Source organism: Myxine glutinosa, chromosome 11 (genome assembly GCF_964187855.1).
Source record: "Myxine glutinosa chromosome 11, kmMyxGlut1.1, whole genome shotgun sequence".
Lineage (NCBI taxonomy): Eukaryota > Metazoa > Chordata > Myxini > Myxiniformes > Myxinidae > Myxine > Myxine glutinosa.
The window spans coordinates 105,263,609-105,280,244 of record NC_136271.1 but is presented as its reverse complement, the minus strand read 5'-3'; the positions used below and the strand labels follow the sequence as shown (position 1 = coordinate 105,280,244).

Here is a 16,636-nt window from a genome sequence, read left to right as displayed (position 1 = left end):
TAAAGAGTTATTAAAGCAGGGAATGGGATTCCTGGAAAGATAGTAGCATAAGGGGCAGGAGATTGTTTTACAATGGAATTGGATAGAGAGCAAGCAGGAATTTGGAGAGCTGGGTACAGGGACATAGGCTAAAATGGAAGGTAAACCGGAAATTAATTTGGTGATCTGTGGGCGTTGTACCTGTTGTGCTGCGTCTCGAGATAGATCCTCCAAGTTAGTTGTGGAACAACATACCATATTGTATGAAAAACTGGTCTTGCATGCAGACCTCAGTGAATGAATGAATGAATGATCGTTTTAAGGCCATTTTCCCCGCTAAGGCGGGGGTTAGCCTTGCGGGCCCCATGACAATCATGGTTCCCTGTTTGAGGCAATGTTTTTATGGCCGGATGCCCTTCCTGACGCCAACCCTTGGTCACGCTCTTACGATGCGCAGGGATACGGTGTACCTATTCTAAATCGGGGTACACACCGTGATCAGTCATCCCAGCAAGCTGGTACTCAATTTGCCGACCTCGGAAGGATGACAGGCTGAGTCAACCGCCCTGGCGTTAATTTAGCGATCGACCGGGATTCAAACCCAGGATCCTAGGATCCCAAGCCGGCACCCTAACCGCTAAGCCAACACCAGGCTATGCAGACCTCAGTGGTTGATATAATATACCAAATCTAAATAATGAGCACATTGCTACATACATAAAAAATATTGTTTTCAGCATAATGGTCCATTGTGGTGATTGTGCATGTTTGCCGGCATACAGACCTGTGCGAGGCGGTAAAAGTATGCATACTGGCGCGCGATGTTCTTGTACTGTGCAAGCACATCGTGCATGGCTTGCGTGCCCAGGAAATGGTGCAATTCGGACATGCTGAAGTAAAGAGGCGTGTCATAGCGGGAAGGGAGGCTGCAAAGGTAAGGACGCCAAAAGGATGCTGGGTTTGCTCGCTCGCAGAGCAGTAGTAAGGCCAGCGCCACGTTTCCCATGGCCTGCAGCATACGATCCTCTGCCACTAGAGGCCCTGCACGCATGCTCGCCATTACTTAAAGAACAGCCTATCATGTCACGCAGAGCACCTTTCCTTGCTACTAGCCATATGTATACATGCTTTGCACACCTCTGATACCCCCCATGCCAGCCCACCCAATATTGAAGTCTTGGCCGATTCCACAGTCATCATCATCCTCCGAGGAATCCACAGGAAAAGTTCTTCTGCCTGGAGGGATACATCCCAGTGCATGATTGGAGGTGATTATAAACAAACAATCTCAGGTCAATTCGAAGCATCATCAACATCACACATTTTGTTACCTTGAGCTCTTGCGTGGTCTTTAGTCCGTAACCCTCATCAGGGAAGAGGCAGATTTCCAGGCCTTCAGTCAAAATTCCATTCTCAGATGCCCAGGTCATAAATTTACCGAAGTAATCCTCACGGGATTCAGGGAAAACCACCGAAAGACCTGCAGTGCAGAGGCCAATCCAATTCCTCGTCTAATGCACGTACGAGTCATGGTGAATAAACGGACCCTTTCATCACTTTAAAGTCCTCTGAATCAGTTGTGCTATGTGATCGACTGACCTTTCTGCTTCTTGCAGATTTTTTCCACTTGTGCCCTGATTTGTAAATGTTCTTCCCATTCCTTGCTGGGTGAAACCTGTGATACACTGCATACTGCCACACATAAACAAAGCTCAAAAGGGATCAAATAACTCTACACAAGTCACACATTATGTTGGACTTTACTTTCCCTTTTCCGTGGTGACTTGTGTCCCATGGAATAGCTTGCACAGCATGAGCATTCCATGTAAGATGACATCAGAAGAGATTAACACAATAACACAGCTTCATGTGAATTACAATGTGATGAGGAAAAAACAGATAAGTCAGTGCAGTATATGAGATCTCAGCATTTCTAAGCTTTATGCAAATTTGCACAGAAGAAAGATCACATGCCAGCAGGGATAAATAAATAAGTTCAAAAGTTATTATGACTACTGATATGTGTGAGCCAACCACAATAACTACTAACATTTATTTGACAGCCCCAATTCTCTCTTCTTGTGGGGTCAGGTGAGAGGGAGCTTTTGGCCAGGCCTAAAGCTCAAATGGAGGTGCTTTGGGAAGGAATTCGGAATTTGTTCATGGTGCCAGAGACAACTCACCTAATCTTCATTGAAGACTCCGTGGAATCTTTAACATCCACCAACGAATGCCCCCCAGGACACACCGGGTGACAATTTAAAGCTGCGTCAGGATTCAAACCCAGGTTAGACAGCTCAGAGGCGAGTGTGTGTACCTCCAAGCTATCTTGCCAGCCCCTTTATATTGTTACGGATCTGGTCTAGGGAGTAAAATAAGAGATAGACTTGAGTAAGTATTTCATAGTACATGTTAGAGTGTGTGTGATGTCATTCCTGGAAATAAAAAATGTGAAAGTGGCTGGGGAAATGGGATTTAATGCACCAGGAGCAGTGAGGACCACTCCTGCACCTGTCAATGCACACCTGAATGAGGACCCTACACCAAGTGCACAAGCATTGTGGCCGGAGCATGTTTCTTCTCCACCTGTCTTGACCACTTCTTTCTCCATCCCGTGTTCCTCGAGTGAATGGATAGAGTTATATGTTAAGCTGTCATGGTTACGGAGGCACGTTGGATTATTTATTACTCATTTGTTACTGACTGTGGTCCCCGCTGTCCGGGCATGTTCTTTTTCCTCCCCCTTTTCTCCCTGTAAATAAATATTCCCATTTGGATAAAACCTTGGTCGGTCATTGGGAGCAGGCTTAAATTTTCATTTGGGAGCAGGAGCAGAATTGGCCTATCAACCTGTTGGACGGGCCGATCCAACTCGCGTTCAAGCATTTAAAAAGGGGATCGCTCGGCCAATCTGGTTGGCAGATTCACCACGGTCGCATGACCGTCACTAAAGATGTGCGACTGTTACAATACAAATATCGAAAAAAAATTGTGGAATATCACAAATGTGACAACATACAGGGCAAGCTTGCCAGTTTAAATGAAAGCCAACCTTTATATTCTGACCATAGAGTGGGCGTTTGTAATATTAACGTTTACAAATCACTCTTCAAATAGTAAATTAATACAATTTTTGAGCCAACAAAAACCTACTTTGTATCAAATATATTTTAATACATAATGTCAAATCTATTTATAAAGCCTGTTGTATGCGTTTATATATATCCCAGTGTGTACCCTGGATTTAGAATAGGTACACCGTATCCCTGCGTGTCATAAGAGACGACTAAGAGGGTTGGCGTCAGGAAGGGCATCCGGCCATAAAAAAAAAACATTGCCTCAAAAGGAGAACCATGACAATTACAACTACAGACTTGGCATTTAATATGGAATATTTTTTTTTTCTTGACTTGGGTTTACTTTCTTAACTCAGTATATCAATCTGGTGAGTTTCTTTTACACTTTGGTGATTTATTTGTTAAAAGAACCATGTCACTGATTGTCTGTCGCAGCAAGAAGTCAACAACAGGATCATATCACAGGTGGCGTGGCAAAATGTACGGACAGGTGCATTTGACGATTGGCTTCACAGTCGGGTATATAAGGGTTGTTGCGTTCTGTATTAGTGGAAAACAACTGCTGCACATCTCCAAAAGTTATTGCCGCTTCCTCTGGAGATGGTCCGTCAACTCGACAATGCTGTTTGTCATGGAGTGGTGGCTTTACGAAATTACGGCATGAAACAGCGTGCTATTGCTCGGCAGTATGGCATCACTCAAGGTCAGGTGTCAAAGATCCTGAAACGAAATGCTCAGAGGGGTGTACCTACTCCAATACCGAGGCCAGGACGTCCCCGCAGAACCACAAGGAGGGATGATCGCCACCTGCACCGGTTAGTCCGCAATGGCCATACCAAGTCAGCTAATCGGCTTAGGGCTGAGTGGCAGCAACTGACAAATGTGCCTGTATCCAGAAGGCTAGTCAACCAACGACTGGTTCAAGGAGGCTATCGTGCCAGGCATCCCATGAGAAAGCCACGCCTGACCAGACAATACCGCCAGCGTCGATTGCAGTGGGCCAGAGAGCACCGTCAATGGCAGCCAGGACACTGGAATCACGTGATCTTCGGTGACGAGTCTAGATTTCTGGTCTATCGTCAAGATGGCCGCGTCCGAGTGTGCAGACAAGTGCATGAAGCCTACAGCGAAGATTGTATAGTGCCAAGAGTCCAAGCTGGAGATGGTGGGGTGACCGTTTGGGCTGCTTTTCATGCAGGGGGCAAAACTGACCTGGTTGTTCTGAATGGAAACCTGAACCAGTTCAAGCACAGGGCCATTCTGGAAGAAACATTGCTTCCATTTATTCGTGCAGCCTTTCGAGGAAACTTTGTCTTTCAAGATGACAATGCACGGCCTCATCGTGCTCGCATGATCCAACACTTTCTTGCTGACCGTGGTGTAGAGCATATGGAGTGGCCTGCCATGTCCCCGGATATGAATCCGATAGAGAACTTGTTTGCAGAATTAACGCGTCAAATCGACAACTTGGACTAGCAGCCGACCTCTGTGCGTGAATTGCAGCAGGCTGTTGTCACTGCATGGCAAGCGATTCCTGTCCAAACCTTGGCAAATCTCGTGAACAGCATGCCTCAACGTGTACGTGCTCTCCTGAATGCTCGTGGGGGTTACACGAAGCACTGAACTGTAATTTTACAGTCCGTAATCCCAGTCGTAATTTAACTTTTGTTTTAGTTTAAAAAAATTTTTGGCTAATGTGCAAAATAAAGAGATACTTCTGGAAAACGTACAGAAGTTTAACATAGTACTGTACATGAATTGAGTTCGATATCAGTTTTCATCACTTTCAAGGATCAATTTATTTGTTTCGAAATATCAAATGTGGTTTTTGTTTCTTGTAAAGGTCACATTAACAAAATCTAGAATAATTTCAACATAATTCCAATGAACTTTTGGTTCTAAGACATCTTGAAAAGTAAGTTCACCCCCACAAAAAAAATATTCCATATTAAATGCCAAGTTTGTACATATGGGCAGGGTACAGCCCGAAGTGGAGATCGGTTTCTGAGGTTTGGGACATGGAATGTAGGGACAATGACAGGGACATCAGGAGAAGTGGTGGAAGTATTGGTCAGAAGAAGAGTGGACATATGTTGTGTGCAAGAGACGAGATGGAAGGGAAGTGGTGTGAGAATGGTGAAGGGTAGGCAGGGGCAGAAATACAAGTTTGTGTGGCAAGGGTGCCTGGAGGGCGTGAATGGTGTTGGTGTCCTGTTTTCTGAAGAGTTTGTAGACAGTGTAGTGAGTGTGACTAGAGTGAGTGATAGGTTGATGATGGTGAAAATGATGATTGGAAAGCTCTTGGTGAAAGTCATCTCGGGATATGCTCCGCAGGTTGGTCGGAGCGATGAAGAGAAGGACACGTTCTGGTGTGCGATAGAGAAGCTGATGGAAAACGTGAAAGATGAGGAAGTTGTTGTGGTAGGAGGAGACCTAAATGGACATGTGGGAAGGAGTATGGATGGTTTTGAGGGAGTTCATGGGGGTTACGGATATGATGTGAGAAATGGAGAAGGTGAAAGGATTTTGGAGTTTGCTGATGGAGCTGATTTGTTGATTTGTAATACTCAGTTCCAGAAAGAGGATAATAAGATTGTTACATACACGTCAGGTGGGTCGACGACAACCGTTGACTACCTGATGGTGCGTAGGCGAGATAGGGGGCACCTCCGGGACACAAAGGTGATCCCGGGGGAGGAGGCTGTTTCACAGCACCACTTGGTTGTCTGCGACATAAGGGTGAAAGGTGCGAGGAGAGCTCGGCGGGTGAAGTACCAACTGAGAATGAAGGTGTGGAGGTTGAAAGAGGTGACAGTAAGGGAGGCATTAAAAGAGAGGCTGAGTAGGGTAGAGGATGATGTGGTTGAGCTTGAAAGTGGTTGGATGTCAATGAAAGCTAGTCTGTTGGGAGCCGTTGGTGAGGTATGTGGATGGACAAAAGGACCACCGAGGCACTCGGAAACATGGTGGTGGGATGATGAAGTTGGAAAGAGGATTGACGAGAAGAGGAAGAAGTTCAAGGAGTGGCAGAAGGCGAAGGGTACGGGAGCAGAAACAGCAGAGCATGAAAGTTATAAGGCAGCCAAGAAGGCTGCAAAGAAAGAGGTAGCAAAGGCGCAGGAGGCATGTAGGAAAATGTTCGGAGAACGCTTGGATTCGGAAGAGGGTCAGAGAGCAGTATTCAGGATTGCAAAGCAGATAGCGAAAGAGAGGTGTGATGTGATGGGGGTGAGTTGCTTGAAGGATGAAGTGGGACAAATCGTTGTGGACCCAGATGGAATTAAAGGAAGATGGAAAAGATATATGGAAATGCTGTTGAATACAGAGAATGAATGGGATGGCAACATAGAGAGTAACCCAGTTTTAGGACCGGCAGAGAAGATAACTGAGAAGGAAGTTGAGGAAGCCATAAAAGCAATGAAGAGTAGAAAAGCGGGAGGGCCGACGGGAGTTGTGGGAGATATGTTGAAGGCAGCAGGAAGTTGGGGTGTGAAGAGAATGACAGAGATCTGTACTCTGGCGGTGAAAGAAGGCCGCATTCCAGTGGATTGGGAACTGAGTACCCTCGTCCCTCTATACAAGGGGAAAGGTGACCCTCTAGAGTCTAGAGCAGGGGTCGGCAACCTTAGGCACGCGTGCCACCATTGGCATGCGGCAGCGTAATCATTGGCACACTGGTGAAAGCAGTGCCCTCTCAGCTGCATGCCAAATCACCTCTTGAACAGCCATTGGCTGTTACGCGGCCTGTCTTATTAGACCCCTACCGGTTTTCAGCACCGCTTGAAAATGTTGTTTGTCGAACGTGGAGTGTTAAGTGCCATTTTGAGACAAAGCACGAGAAAATTTTCAAAGATCAGGCAGAAAAGGCAGAATCCATCAAACGTGCCGTGTCCAGGTATGGGAAGCAAGCCAACACCCTCAAAATCTTTGCCACTGCTAAAAACCATGCGACTGAAGCAAGCTATCGCATTGCTCATTGCATTGCGAAATGCGGAAAGCCATTCACTGATGGCGAATATATTAAGGAGGCTTTTCTCTGTCGCTCAGAGGTTCGGTTTGAAGCCTTACCAAACAAAGAGACAATCAAATCAAGAATAAAAGATATTCCCATGTCAGCTAGAAGTGTTTAGCGACGCATCGAAGAAATGGCAGAAAATGTGAGCATGCAGCAAATAGCTGGGTTAAAAGATTCTGTGGTATTTAGCATTGCACTTGACGAGAGCGTGGACGTGAATGACATACCACGTTTGGCAGTCATGGCAGGATCCTGTGATTCGACTGTAAGAGAGGAACTCTGCTGCTTAAAGCCAATGTTTGACACAGCAAAATGTGAGGACACAGCCAAGGTGTTTATCGAACATTTTGAGGAGCGAGGGATTGACTCTACCCAGAACTCGAGGACGAGGAGTGGGTTGTGAAACTTATGTTTCTCACGGATACTACGGGACACCTCAACGAACCCAATCTCTGACTGCAAGGTGCAGGGCAAACTGTTTTGGACATCTTCGACACATGGACGGCTTTTGTCGGCAAGTGAGCAATCTTTTCAAGCGATGTTGCTACCTCCACTTTCCGCTACTTCAGACACATAAGGGAGCTGTCCTCGCAGCACAGCATCAGCACCGCTGAAATATGCAAATACATGAGCGAGCTTGAGTCGAAGTTCACAACACGATTTGGGGACTTTCATAAGTATGGACCCATGTTCTCTTTCTTGATCAAGCCAGACAGCTTTGATGGACACGAATTGGATTTATCTCTGATAGACTGGTTGGATACACAGGACATGGAAATGCAGCTGATTGAGCTGAAGAGTTCAACACTGTGGGTGACTAAGTTTGCAGAGCTACGGAAACAACTAGAAACCACGGCAGTGCAAGATTACGGAACCTGCATCTTCACCTGCTGGACATCCGTGCCGAAGAAGTTCAGCTGTCTCCGGAACGTTGCACTGGCTTTGCTGTCAGTCTTCGGGTCAACGTACCTCTGTGAGCAGATATTCTCACACATGAAGAACGTGCTCAGCCCCTCCCTCAGTCGTTTGACAACCGACCACTCCGAAGCATGTGTGCAACTTAAAGTGACTAACTACAACCCCCAGATAATGGAGCTCAGCAAAGGAAAGCAGGGCCAGGGATCACACTAACTGGTAGGCATCTGTTTATTTGTAGTACACATGGGTTTGCATATGCAGCTGTCTGTCCATCTCTTTTTTTCCAACTCAGATGTGGATGTTTTCAGGAGGATGGCAGCATTCTTGTATAGTACTGGTATTTCTGTTTGATACACTTTATTCTCCCTTTTTGAAATTTGTTCCCAATGCAATGCTTTGTAAATGAGTTACTGAAAGCAGTGTTTTGAAATGGGGTCAGTGCATATAATTTGTAACCTCATGGGGGACAAATTTTACAATGATAAAATGACGATTACAATGTTCTGATTATGAGATAAATGTTTCTTTCATATGTTGTTGCTATGCATGTAGCCTGTATGGATGTTGTTGCTATGCATGTAGCATGTATGGATGGAATTAAATTCCATGTCTGTTGGAAATATTTTTTTGATGTGGTGTCATAATTAAACTTAATGTTAAACTTAATGTTGATATGACACACTAATTAACAATAACATTTCAAACTGGCACTTCATGTCAAAAAGGTTGCCGACCCCTGGTCTAGAGTGTGGCTCGTACCGAGCGATAAAGTTATTGGAGCATGGAATGAAGGTATTGGAAAGGGTGTTGGAGAGGAGGATAAGGAAGAAAGTGAAGATCGACGAAATACAGTTTGGATTTATGCCAGGAAGAGGAACGACAGACGCGCTTTTTATTGTGAGGCAGTTGCAGGAGAAGCACATGGAGAAGAGGAAGAAGTTGTTTCTTGGGTTTGTTGATCTGGAGAAAGCATTCGATAGGGTTCCACGCAAAGTATTGACATGGGCAATGAGGAAGTTAGGAGTGGAGGAATGGTTGATCAGAGTCGTGATGGCAATGTACAAAAGAGCGTGCACAGCTGTAAGGACGAAGGACGGGAACAGTGGTGAGTTTGAGGTGAAGGTGGGAGTGCATCAGGGGTCGGTACTAAGTCCACTACTATTTGTAGCTGTGATGGAGGTGCTGGCTCAGAACGTAAAGGAGGGTTTACCATGGGAGTTGTTGTATGCAGATGATCTGGTGTTGATTGCGGAAAGTATGGATGGACTGAAGGAAAAGATGAACAAGTGGAAGGAATGTATGGAGACAATAGGTCTGAAGGTGAATATCGGAAAGACGAAGGTGATGGCAAGTGGTAAAGCATGTGGTGAGGTGGAGAGAACTGGGAAGTGGCCCTGTGCTGTGTGCAGGAAGGGTGTCGGAGTGAACTCCATTCAATGTACAATGTGCGCTGAGTGGGTTCATCAAAAATGTAGTGGTCTGAGAGGGTCATTAACCAGTGTGGCAGCTACATTCAAATGTAAGGTGTGCACAGAGGGAGCTGCACATGGAGGAAATGTTGAGTTGGATCTTGGAGATGGTGTGAAGCTGGAAGGTGTGAAAACATTTTGCTACCTCGGAGACATGATGAATGGAGAAGGTGGATCAGACTCGGCAACAGTTGCTGGAGTGAGATGTGCATGGAAGAAGTTTCGGGAACTGAGTGGCGTGCTGATGAGGAGGGGAGTGTCGGTGAAGCTGAAGGGAAAGGTGTATGCTGCATGTGTGAGAAGTGTTATGATTTATGGAAGCGAGACATGGGTAATGAACGTAGAGCAGCAATGAAGGTTGGAAAGGGTGGAAATGTGAATGGTTCGATGGATGTGCGGAGTATCGTTGAGAGAGAGGAAGACAAATGATGAATTGCGAAAAATGATGGGAATAGAGCCTGTGATTGATGCTGTGAAGAGGAACAGGTTGAGATGGTTTGGTCATGTGTTGAGGAAGGATGGAAATGAATGTAGAAGGAAGTAGAGGACGGGGAAGACCGAGAAAGACTTGGCTAAAGATGGTGGAAGAAGAAATGCGGGCAAGGGGGTTAACAAGGGGAGATGCAGAAAATAGGGCAAGATGGAGAAGATTGTCATGGGGACCGCAAGGCGAACCCCCGCTCTAGCAGGGAAAATGGCCTTAAAATGCATGTTGTTGTTGTTGTATTTAACGTACGAGTGTATGTTGTCTTGTGCCCCCCCCTCCCCCCCTTCAAGAATGCTGCCCATCGTCACCTAATGCCACACCCACATGCCCCCACTAAACCTCACCTCCCCCACCTCTCATTAATGTGTCATGTCCTCATCTCCCTGATCCTCTGGAATCCTCTACCAGTCCATGTAATAATGAATCTGCTCCCCTCTGTCAATTAGCTCCTTCATGAGCGAAAGTGATTGCAATTTGTTGCTTACCTTGATCTTCAGTTTTGGATACTAATGACATCATTACTTTCAAGTGCAATTTGTAATAATGCTACCAATCAAAAGGGGGGCAAGGACATTCTAATAATCTCTTAAACAATAATTTAAATAAATCAAGCAAGTAGAAGAAAAATAAAATAATTGTTTTTTTAATCAAAACACATAATTGTGATGTGGAAACAGCGGCATCATAGAGCCAACCTCAGCCAACCTCAGCCAACTCTCTCCAAGCACCTCCACCTTACTGATATCGCTCCTCACACAATCCTCCCACCTCAACCACAGTCAACCTCTTTTCCTCCTGCCTTGCTCCTTCAACCAATCCACTCTCTTTGCCATTCTCTCTTCGTCCATCTGTACCAAGTGTCGAGCCCATCTCAGCCCGCATTTCACCAATCTCCCCGTCCAGCTCATCTACACACCAATCCCCTCCCTCAGTTCATCCATTCTACTTCTATCCATCCTCTTCACTCCTGTAATCCTCCTGACACAGTTGTTCTCAGAAACCTGAAACCTCTTGTTGTCTCTCCATCAGTGCCACCGTCTCCAGACCGTTAAGGTAGGCCGGTGTTACACAAGACATCAGATTATTCTGTTTCAATCTCCTTGATATCTTTCTGTCTGCTATTACTCCCTCCATCCTACTCCATGCATTCACACCCACCTGAATCCTCCTCCGCACCTCCGCTTCCGACTTACCATCCCCGGATACTGTTCCCCCCAAATACTCAAACCTATTTCCCTGTCTCATCTTCTTCCCCTCTAACCTGATATTAATTTATTTTCTCTGCTGCCTGACCAACATCACCTCACTCTTCTCCATACTCATCTTTAGTCCATACTTCCCAAATGCCTCCTTCCACTCCCCCAGTACTTCCTGCATCTACCGCCTACTCTCCATCACAACAGCCAGATTGGCCACATACAACATCTTCCCGAAACTACCCCTCATGTTCACCTTCCTGCTTACCAGCTCCATCACCATGATAAACATGAGTAGACTAACAGAGCTTCCCTGCCTCAACTCGATGTTCACACTGAACTCCTGCAACTTCCTAAGACTAACCAAAACTCTTCCCTTCGTTCCCTTGTACATCCTTCCACCAACCTAGCTTCTGCTTCTGGCACTCCCATCCATTACAGTATGACCATCACCAACTCACCATCAAAATCAATATACAGTGCTTTCAGAAAGTATTCACACCCCTTGACTTTTTCACATTTCGTTGTGTTACAGCCTGAATTTAAAATGGATTAAATCGAGATTTTTTTTGTCACTCATCTACACAAAGTTCCACATTAATGTCAAAGTGGCAATTTTAAAAAGATATTTTTTACAAAATAATTAAAAATGAAAAGCTGAAATGTGTTGAGTGAGTAAGTACTCAACCTCTTCGCTAGGACACTCCAAATTAAGCTCAGGTGCATCCATTTTCCTTTGATCATCCTTGTGATGTCTCTACAACTTGATTTGAGTCCACCTGTGGCCAATTCAATTGATTGGACATGATTCAGAAAGAAACACACCTTTCCACATAAGGTCCCACAGTTGACAGTGCATGTCAGAGCAGAAACTCTACCATGAAGTCCAAGGAACTGTCCGTAGAACTCCGAGATAGAAGTGCGAGGAGGCATAGATCTGGGGAAGGGTATAAAACAATTTTGAGTGTGTTGAAAGTTCCCAAGAGCATTATGAAATGGAAAGGAAACGAAACTACCCAGACTCTTCGTAGAGCTAGCCATCTGACTCAACTGAGTAACTGGGCAAGAAGGACCTTGGTCTTAGGACCAAGAACACAATGACCACTCTGATAGAACTGTACATGGTTCCTTGGCTGAGATGGGAGAACCTGCCAGAAGGGCAACACTGTCTTGACAAATCTAGGCTTCATGGGAGAGTGGCCAGACAGAAGCCACTCGTGAGAAAAAGGCACATGACAGCACGCCTGGAGTTTGCAAAAAGGCGCGTGAAAGACTCAGAGCATGAGGCAAAAGATTCTGTGGTCTAATGAGACAAATATTGAACTCTTTGGCCTGAATGAAAAGCCCTACGTCTTGCAGAAATCGAGCACAGCTCATCATCATCCCTAACGTGAAGCATGGTGGTGGCAGCATCATGCTATGGGGATGCTTTGCAGTGGTAGGGACTGGGAGACTCGTAAGAATAGAAGGAACGGATGGAGCCAAATACAGGCAAATACTTGAGGAGAACCTGCTTCAGAGTGCAAAAGACCTTGGACTGCGGTGAAGATTTATGTTCCAACAGGACAATGACCCCAAGCATACAGCCAAAACAACACTGGAATGGCTTTAGAACAAGAACATGAAAGTCATTGAGTAGCCCAGTCAAAGTACAGACTTGAATCCCATTGAGAATCTGTGGAAAGACTTGAAGATTGCTGTTCACGGATGCTCCCCATCCAACTTGACAGAGCTCGAGCAAATCTGCAAGGAAGAATGGGAGAAAAAACCCAAATCCAGATGTGCAAAGCTGATACAGACATACCCAAGAAGGCTCGAAGCTGTAATCGCTGCCAAGGCATTTCTACAAAGCATTTACTCAGGGGGTTGAATACTTATGTAAATTAGATATTTCTGTACTTCATTTTCAATAAATTTGTAAATATTTCTAAAAACACGTTTTCACTTTGGCATTATGGGGTATTATGTGTAGATTCAGGCTGTAACACAACAAAATGTGAAAAAGTCAAGGGGTGTGAATACTTTCTGAAGGTACTGTAGATGAGAAAAAAAATCTTGAGAAATGATATTTCTTCTCGATTAACTCTGAGGTGTTTCATTTCCAACTATATTGCAAATGTAAGTCATGGTGCGTGTACACACTCGTACAGCCAACGTACTTTCAAGCAAATCTCCAATGAGCAGGAGCATTTCCTTGGAGCTCGGTGCTGGAGTCATTCCAGCAGCTGCTGTGATCTTCTGTGTTTTCACTCTGCTCTTTTTACCCATTCTACGGGAGGGTAAATGGGTGCAAGTTTTAATGTGATGGGCAATTTCCATTCAATGCAATAGCTGTTGCTTTCATCAATTTTAGTTTGAGTACAAAGCGGACACGGAGGGGCTTCGCATTCTGGGACGCTTTCTACTTAGGCCCTACCTCCGTCACAGAAGGTGGAGGAAGGTTATGTTTTAACCCTTGTTTGTTTGTGAGCAGAATATCAATTCAATTGTACACCTCTCCCAAGCAAGCAATTGTACAAGCAACTAATCAATCAATTATTGTGCACCTCTCCCTCCAAATAGTCTCTATGAGCTGCACGGCGGTATCGCCGGGCACCAAAGGCGCCCCGGCAATGTCGCGCTGGAGGATATTTATTAATTTGGTGTGGGGGCGGTGTACTTTGAATGTATCTGTACTTGTTTGGCAAAAACGGTATTTTTGTTTTTGGATGAATCAATTAATTGATTAATTACTTAATTATTATCGATTAATTAAGTACTTATTTATTTATTTTCTCATCTGGGCATTTCTCATCTTTCTCATCTTTGGCAAGGGGACGGTGTACTTTGAATGTATCTGTACTTGTTTGGTTCTTTTGTTAGTACTTAATTTGCTATTTTTCACTATTCTGAGATCACCTGTGATAATGTGTTTATGTTGTGGATCTTTAAATACAAAATGTTCACAATTACAACGATGTGTGTTGCTTCACCATTCACTACATCTATAGATTGTACTGTTTCCTTATAGTTGAAGACCATTCTCCTAATTGCATTTCCGAAAGTGTACACAACCATTGGTACCAACTCTGTTGTATTGTTTCTGCAAGTTTACTCCAAAGTTCTCTCCGATGTTGCATTTTCTCTATATTGATCATTTCCACCCTTTTGTTATTAAAAAAAAAACGATTTGATTACGTCATTGGACTTCATGCATTTAGGTTTCTCTTCAATTGTACATCACACACACACACAGAGACACGCACACGCAATCACACACACGCAGTCTCGTGTCTCCCACAAACACAGTCACACACACGCGCAGTCACACACAAACACACAATACCCATACACAGGCACACACAGACACACAATACCCATACAGTCACACACACACAATACCCATACAGTCACACACACAATACCCATACAGTCACACACACAATACCCATACAGTCACACACACAATACCCATACAGTCACACACACAATACCCATACAGTCACACACACAATACCCATACAGTCACACACACAATACCCATAGTCACACACACAATACCCATAGTCACACACACACACACAATACCCATACACACACACACACACACACACAATACCCATACACACACACACACACACACAATACCCATACACACACACACACAATACCCATACACACACACACACACAATACCCATACATACACACACACACACACACACACACACACACACACACACACACACACACACACACAATACCCATACACACACACACAATACCCATACACACACACACAATCACACACACACACACTGACACACACTAACCTGAAGTACCGACTAATCAGTAATCAATCGACAGCGGCACCGCGCGCCTCCACCACCAGCACACCACTGCACACGTTGCAGTTGCACCTTGCTACCTCGCACCTCTCCCGCTCCCACCCTTTAAAGAGCTATCTATAAAGCAAAATGTTAGATGGATGAGAAGTCAGAAGGAAGATCAAGAAACGATTCACTGATGGACAGAGAAATGAGTCGAATACAGATCACGAGAATTACAGAAAGGAAAAGACAGTGGCTTGCAAGTTGCATGGGCCGGAGAGGAGGAGAGAGCGAGGAGGAGAAAGGAGGAGACAGGAGGAGACAGGAGGAGAAAGGAGGAGAAAGGAGGAGAAAGGAGGAGAAAGGAGGAGAAAGGAGGTAGAAAGGAGAGCGGGAGGAGGAGAGAGAAGGCCCGGCGGAGTTATTTTCCTGTTCGGGTTGATAGGCCGAACCCCAGTGCGCATGCGCAAATCAAACCGTCCGCAGGAAATAAAAAGGTTCAATAATGGATTTAATATGTAATTCGGAAAGGAAAGCAATCTGAAAAAAAGAAAATTCAAAGCCCATCCGCAACCGTTTGTATTAGACGTCTTCTTCTTCTTTTATTTTTCTTCTTCTTCTTCCTCTTCCGTATGCTCAAATAACAATAGTTAAGAAAAAATACAAAATGAAAATTTATGATTTTATGCAGCCTTGACCTTTGACCTTTTGATCTAAAACATGATCAGCTTCTAGCTTTTGATTGGTGAACCAATTATTTGACCCAATATGCAAATTCTTTAAATTTCAGGTCAATTGGACGAAAATTGACGATTTTATGCAACGTTGGCCTTTTGACCAAATTATTAATTTACCTTAGGGATGTTGTCCATGGATTTCGCCTCGTAAAGTCATCAAATCATGCCAATCATATCTAAGTCTACACCATAGTGAATGTGCGTTGGTATCAGCCTATGCATCCGATCTTCACGCATTGTTGTCCGCATGTGGAGTCTCACACCAGATGTGGAGTCAGTCTCACACCAGATGTGGAGTCAGTCTCACACCAGATGTGGAGTCAGTCTCACACCAGATGTGGTCAGTCACACCAGATGTGGAGTCTCACACCAGATGTGGAGTTTCACACCAGATGTGGAGTTTCACACCAGATGTGGAGTTTCACACCAGATGTGGAGTTTCACACCAGATGAGGAGTCTCACGCCAGATGAGGAATCTCACACCAGATGTGGGTTCACACCAGATGAGGAGTCTCACACCAGATGTGGAGTTTCACACCAGATGTGGAGTTTCACACCAGATGTGGAGTTTCACACCAGATGTGGAGTTTCACACCAGATGTGGAGTCTCACACCAGATGTGGAGTCTCACACCAGATGTGGTTTCACACCAGATGAGGAGTCTCATACCAGATGTGGAGTCTCACACCAGATGTGGAGTCTCAGACCAGATGTGGAGTTTCACACCAGATGTGGAGTCTCACACCAGATGTGGAGTCTCACACCAGATGTGGAGTCTCACACCAGATGTGGAGTCTCACACCAGATGTGGAGTCTCACACCAGATGTGGAGTCTCACAATGGTACTGGGGGCGATTCAGTTTCCAGGGCTGGAAAAGATGGTAGCTGGGACTCTGAAGGTTGCGTACAACTTGAAACTGCAGCATCACGCTTACTTTGAGGAAACAAC

The 16,636-nt window shown here is 45.0% G+C and overlaps 1 protein-coding gene across 1 annotated transcript in view; it reads right to left on the bottom strand.

Annotated features, from left to right (window-relative positions):
* The window catches only part of SETD3 (SET domain containing 3, actin N3(tau)-histidine methyltransferase), a 40,907-nt gene extending 25,338 nt beyond the window's left edge, over positions 1-15,569 (bottom strand). The window contains exons 1-6 of the mRNA XM_068131364.2: positions 14,953-15,569; positions 13,301-13,410; positions 1,579-1,671; positions 1,311-1,459; positions 1,143-1,215; positions 764-1,020 (exon numbers count right to left, since the gene is read on the bottom strand). Of these exons, the coding sequence (XP_067987465.1) occupies positions 764-1,020; positions 1,143-1,215; positions 1,311-1,459; positions 1,579-1,671; positions 13,301-13,409 (681 nt within the window). The 5' untranslated portion in view covers position 13,410; positions 14,953-15,569. The remainder of the gene's footprint in view (positions 1-763; positions 1,021-1,142; positions 1,216-1,310; positions 1,460-1,578; positions 1,672-13,300; positions 13,411-14,952) is intronic.
* Between the last annotated feature and the right edge of the window lie 1,067 nt (positions 15,570-16,636).